General features: G+C 37.8%; 1 protein-coding gene across 1 annotated transcript in view; it reads left to right on the plus strand.

The window, feature by feature from the left end:
- LOC136874361 (trypsin-1-like) overlaps window positions 1–5,389 on the plus strand; it is a 54,387-nt gene extending 48,998 nt beyond the window's left edge. Inside the window, exon 6 of the mRNA XM_068227729.1 lies at window positions 5,190–5,389. Within this exon, the coding sequence (XP_068083830.1) occupies window positions 5,190–5,336 (147 nt within the window). The 3' untranslated portion in view covers window positions 5,337–5,389. The remainder of the gene's footprint in view (window positions 1–5,189) is intronic.
- The last annotated feature ends 1,239 nt before the right edge of the window (window positions 5,390–6,628 follow it).

Raw genomic sequence — 6,628 nt, forward strand, 5'->3', positions numbered from 1 at the left:
TTAATTGTATGAGAATACATACATCTAATAAAAACTAAAGTTGTTACAGACGTGAAAATTCGTATTTGGATCTCCTTTAAAAACAAAGAAAAGCGCGTTTTGGTGGGCAAACCATCTTGGAGGGCGGGAGTGTAAAGGAGTTGAATTCCTTTCATGAGGACACATAAATCAAAAACTGAAGAAGTTAGAGTCGTGATCATTGGTATTTAAGAAGATCCTTTACTATTAAAGAAACAAGTATTTTTTTGCGGGAAAATTCAGTTGGGGGGGGGGGGGGAGTATTGTGATATGAAGTGCAGAAAGTAAATTATTTTTATTGGGATACTTATATCTCAAAACTGAAGGTAATAGACGTGAACATTGGTGTTTGGAATCTCCCTTAAACATAAAGAAACAAGCCTTCTTTAAAATTTTGGGCCGGGCTGAGTGGCTCAGACGGTTAAGGCGCTGGCCTTCTAACCCCAACTTGGCAGGTTCGATCCTGGCTCAGTCCGGTGGTATTTGAAGGTGCTCAAATACGACAGCCCCGTGTCGGTAGATTTACTGGCACGTAAAAGAACTCCTGCGGGACAAAATTCCGGCACCTCGGCGTCTCCGAAGACCGTAAAAGTAGTTAGTGGGACGTAAAGCAAATAACATTATTATTAATTTTTTTTGGGGGGGTGGCGGTAAATAAACTTAACGGCGGTGGGGTGTAGAAGTAGGTGAGACCAATTGATTTTAGCTGTTATTAATGTACTTATAAGGATCCTCCGTTGCTCAGGCGGCAGCGCGCCGGCCTCTCACAGCTGGGTTCCGTGGTTCAAATCCCGGTCACTCCATGTGACATTCGTGCTGGACAAAACGGTGGCGGGACAGGTTTTTCTCCGGATACTCCGGTTTTCCCTGTCATCAGCCATTCCAGCAACACATAATAGTAATAATAATAATAATAATAATAATATTCCGGACCGTCGTCAAATGTGCGGCCCGCCCTGGAAACGGCTCCTGGACGGGTAATGACTAAGAATGCAGTCCGGCCGCGGGTTCAGTGCCGCCAAGGCACCCAATATGACACCACGCCGGATCTCCTGAAGGATTTTATCCATATTAAAAAATATTATAGGAAAAGATGGCAAAGATTTACGGGCGCAACTGACCGGGAGGAATACCTGAGCCTAGCCCGGGAAGTACGAAATCGATTGCTGGAAATGAAGATTGAAAAATGGGAGGAAACGTGCCGTAAAATAATAGAAAACCAGTCAGATCGGGAATTTTGGTGGATTCTTGCAGGAAACGAGTCAGATCGCGAATTTCGTCGGATTATATATCTAAAACAATAAGCATTCAATTATAAATTTCAGTATAATACCGTAGCGAAGCACGGGTATCTTGCTAGTCTATATAAATATAAAATAACTTGTCCTGACTGACTGACTGACTGACTGATTCATCATCGCCGAGCCAAAACTACTGGACATAAAGAAATGAAATTTTGGGGATATATTCATATTAAGATGTAGGTGCTCGCTAAGAGAGGGTTTTTGGATATTCCGTCGCTAAGGGGGTGAAAAGGGGGGTGAAATTTTAAAAAGAGTGTATCTATATCTCAAAACTTTAAAAGTTTACACATGTAAAAATTGGTATTTAGAATATTCTTTTAAAATAAGGATACACGTATTTTTTTTGTTTTCTGAAAACCCCAATAGGAGGGGTGAAAAAGGGTTAAAATGGGGAAAAATGGGTTGAATGCCTTCAATCAGGATACCGGTACTTATATCTCAGAAACTGAAGATATTACAGACATGAAAATTGGTACATTTGATCTCTTTTAAAAATAAAGAAACACGTGTTTTTTTGTTTTTGGAAAACTCAATTAATGGGAGGGTGAAAAGGGGGGTAAATTTTTAAAATGAGTGAATCTATATCTCCAAACTTTTAAAGTTTGCAGATGTAAAAACTGATATTTAGAATCTTCATTAAAAATAAAGAAACACGTATTTTTTTGTTTTCGGAAAATCGCAATAGAGGAGTGAAAAGGGGCCGAAAAAGGGTTGAATGCCTTTAATGAGGCTACTTATATCTCAGAAACTGAAGATATTACAGACCTGAAAATCGGTGTTTGGGATCTCCTTTAAAAATAAAGAAACATGTCTCTTTTTGTATCTGGAAGATCCAATTAAGGGAGGGGTGAAAAGGGGGTAATATTTTAGAATGAGTGTATCTATATCTCAAAATTTTTAAAGGTTATAGATGTGAAAATTGGTATTTAGAATCTCCTTTAAAAATAAAGAAACACGTATATTTTGTTTTCGGAAAATCCTAATAGGAAGGGTGGAAAAGGTTGAAGGAGGGGTCGAATGCCTTCATGAGTCTACTTATATTTCAGAACCTGAAGATATTACAGACCTGAAAATTGGTGTTTGGGATCTCCTTTAAAAAAGAAACACGTATTTTTTGTTTTTGGAAAATCCAATTAATGGGGGGTAAAAAGGGGGTTATTTTTTAAAATTTGTGTATCTATATCTCAAAACTTTTAAAGTTTATAGATGTAAAAATTGGTATTTAGAATCTCCTTTAAAAATAAAGAAACACGTATTTTTTGTTTTCGGAAAATCCCAATAGGAAGGGTGTAAAAGGGTGAATAATGGGTTGAATGCCTTTAATGAGGATACTTATATGTCAGAAACGAAAGATATTACAGAACTGAAAATTTGTATATGGGATCTCCTTTAAAAATAAAGAAACACGTATTTTTAGTTTTTGGAAAATCCAATTAATGGCGGTTAAACAGGAGTGACAAATTGGGGTGAATTTTTTGAAAGAATATATCTACAGAATATCTTGGAAACGTAAAATGTTGCAGACGTAAAAATTGGGTGTTTGGAATCTCCTGTAAATGTAAATAAACATAGGTGATTTGTTTTTGGAAACTCCACTTAAGGGGAACTCAAAAGGGGTGAAATTTTAAAATGAGAATTTTTACAGTATATCTAAAAAACTTAACATGTTACAGAAGTGAAGTTATTTTTTATCTCTATTAAACATAAAGAAACGTGTATTTTTAGTTTTCGGAAATATCACTTGGGTGGAGGGGGGCGTAATAGTGACTGAAAATGGTGTTGAATTCTTTTAATTAGGCTACTGATATATCATAAATGAAGATGTTACAGACGTGAAATTTGATATTGTCAATCTGCTTTAAAAGTAAAGAAACACGTATTCTCTTAAAATCCAATGAAGCGGGGGTGGGGGTGAAAGAATTGAAAAATTAATTGGCTTAATTGTATGAAAATACATACATCTAATAAAAACTAAGGTTGTTACAGACGTGAAAATTCGTATTTGGATCTCCTTTAAAAACAAAGAAAAAGAAGTTAGAGTCGTGATAATTGGTATTTAGAAGATCCTTTACTATTAAAGAAACAAGTATTTTTTTGCGGGAATGTTCACTTAGTGGGGGGGGGGTGAGTAGTGTGAAATGAAGTGAAAAAAGTAAATTACTTTGATGGGGATACTTATATCTCAAAACTGAAGGTAATAGACGTGAACATTGGTGTTTGGAATCTCCCTTAAACATAAAGAAACAAGCCTTCTTTAAAAATTTTTTTTTGGGGGGGGGGGGGAGGCGGTAAATAAACTTAACGGCGGTGGGGTGTAGAAGGAGGTGAGACCAATTGATTTTACTGTTATTAATGTACTTATAAGGATCCTCCGTTGCTCAGGTGGCAGCGCGTCGGCCTCTCACAGCTGGGTTCCGTGGTTCAAATCCCGGTCACTCCATGTGACATTCGTGCTGGACAAAACGGAGGCGGGACAGGCTTTTCTCCGGTTACTCCGGTTTTCCCTGTCATCAGCCATTCCAGCAACACATAATAATAATAATAATAATAATAATAATAATAATAATAATAATAATAATAATAATAATAATAGTAATTATAATAATAATAATAATAATAATGTTCCGGACCGTCGTCAAATGTGCGGATCGCGCTGGTAACGGCTCCTGGACGGGTAATGACTAAGAATGCAGTCCGGCCGCGGGTTCAGTGCCGCCAAGGCACCCAATATGACACCACGCCGGATCTCCTGAAGGATTTTATCCATATTAAAAAATATTATAGGAAAAGATGGCAAAGATTTACGGGCGCAACTGACCGGGAGGAATACCTGAGCCTAACCCGGGAAGTACGAAAACGATTGCTGGAAAGGAAGATTTAAAAATGGGAGGAAACGTGCCGTAAAATAATAGAAAACCAGTCAGATCGGGAATTTTGGTGAATTCTCGCAGAAAACGAGTCAGATCGCGAATTTCGGCGGATTATATATCTAAAACAATAAGCATTCAATTATAAATTTCAGTTTAATACCGTAGCGAAGCACGGGTATCTTGCTAGTATAATATGTACGTGATATTTTCGTGTTAGCCAATACCAGCAATCCGGCTACTTCGGCCGCCATGTCTTTTTATATTACGGTCTGAGGATTGGAGTCGGTCTTGCTATAGGTCGTGTTACGTACATATAGTACGTGTTGAAGAGATATTAAGTATAGAACAAAAGGGGCCAACCGGACACCAGTCGGGTCCAAACCCACAACCTCCCGATTTCACGCCGGTTGCTCTACCAATTGAGTTATGGTGGCCGATGTCATCCTCGCTCTGTTAGAAAGGATCTAAGCTACAGGTCTGTCCGTTGATTGAGAAAGAGCTACAATAATTTATTTCCTATTTTCAAAGTATAAAATAATGAACACCGAGCTCGATAGCTGCAGTTGCTTAAGTGCGGCCAGTATCCAGTAATCGGGAGATAGTGGGTTCGAGCCCCACTGTCGGCAGCCCTGAAGATGGTTTTCCGTGGTTTCCCATTTTCACACCAGGCAAATGCCGTGGCTGTACCTTAATTAAGGCCACGGCCGCTTCCTTCCAATTCCTAGGCCTTTCCTATCCCATTGTCGCCGTAAGACATATCTGTGTCGGTGCGACGTAATGCTAATAGCAAAAAAAAAAAAATAATAATAATAATGAACATTCATTTACGTTGGCAATCCTTTCCATTCGTAAAATTCCTTTGACACTTAACAACCACTGCTACAAAGTACAGTATATCTTACTATTTATTCCCGATGTGTTGCAAGAGGTTCGAACTAACTAGTACAGTATCAAAGAGTCTATACTGCATGATATGTATGTGGTTCTTTTGTTTCAGGGTGACTCCGGCGGACCGCTGGTAGCCGACAGCAAGCTAATTGGTATTGTGTCCTGGGGCTACGGTTGCGCCCGTCCAGGTACGCCTGGTGTCTACACTAGAGTAGCGTCCTTCCGCACTTGGATCAAGGAGAACTCGGGTATTTAGCCCGAGCCAGTGGCATTCGAATCGATTCGAATAGGCGTGAAGGAATAAAATGACTTTCATTCAATTGTCCCTATACAGAAAAGTATCAAATAATAGGCTCCCTAGTATCTAGAGAGCCCTTCTGCCAGTTTCTTCACTTACCTTTCTTAGAAAGGTTCAGAGACCTCGATATTTGTATAGTCATTGTCAATGCAACTCTAAGCTTGATTTCTTATCTTTAAATTTAGATTTACGAAAAGCCTGTAAAATATCTATCCCAAAAAATAATCTCACGTTGTGCTGTAAATTATTTTTCTGCTTGTCCTACAAAGAAATAACTAGGGTTTAAATGAAGACCAAGATATTCGTGTTTAAAATACTACGTTCTAGTAGTATACGACATCGGGGTCTTCATTGTTTCATATTTCTCTATAAACTGGAAACATGAATTCCACGAAGTGCAGTTATAATTAATAGGAAGAACTGTATATGGCTATATCACAACTCAGGTATGGTCATACATGGTCTTTTACTTCTATCTAAGCTCTAGGGTTCTACGAAGGATCTTAAGTAAGTATGTTTCTCTTACTAAACCACTGTTGATATCTAGACAGAGAGTGAGAATGACTTGAAATGTACAACCTTAACAAAGTTTCAGGTATGTTACCGAAGTTTTTGTATATTCTGAAGTTAAGTAAAAGTATAAAGACTGGATAAAGCCAGTGAAATCTTCAGGAAGGAGCCTAAAATCAATTAAAATCCTGGCAAACATGGCTTCCTTACGTTAGCCTTGAAATTGTCTGCAATTGCATGCTTTGCTCTTCTTGTCTGCTATTGTGGCCGCTGATATATCTATTTGCATCCCTCAAATGGAAGTCTTATGAAATTTGGTGCCATATCTGTAAAAATAAATCCTTGAATATGATTACGAATGTTTGATCACTGAGAGTATGTTTTAAATCATAAGATAAGTTGAACATTTGAAATTTGTGCATATTCTTCTATTGTACTAACTCTGTTTTTCAGCTGTGAAATAAACTTTAATTTAATAACTGTGTAATACTTTTATTTTTCTGTCTCAACCCTACTATATCGGTCTTAACAAAGGATAATGTAAGCTATTAATCCAATTGATTAATACTTAACTCGGTGTAAGCTCGAGATCACGTAAGAGGTAATATAAAACTAATGAAAGATCTAAACACTTCGTGATTCGCGAGGAATACACTATGCACATAACAATTCTCTTGTCATTCTGATACATGCCTCGCAATAAACAAATGTGACGTGGACAAGATCATAATAACATATCC

This window comes from Anabrus simplex, chromosome 5, assembly GCF_040414725.1.
Source record: "Anabrus simplex isolate iqAnaSimp1 chromosome 5, ASM4041472v1, whole genome shotgun sequence".
NCBI classification, from domain to species: Eukaryota; Metazoa; Arthropoda; class Insecta; order Orthoptera; family Tettigoniidae; genus Anabrus; species Anabrus simplex.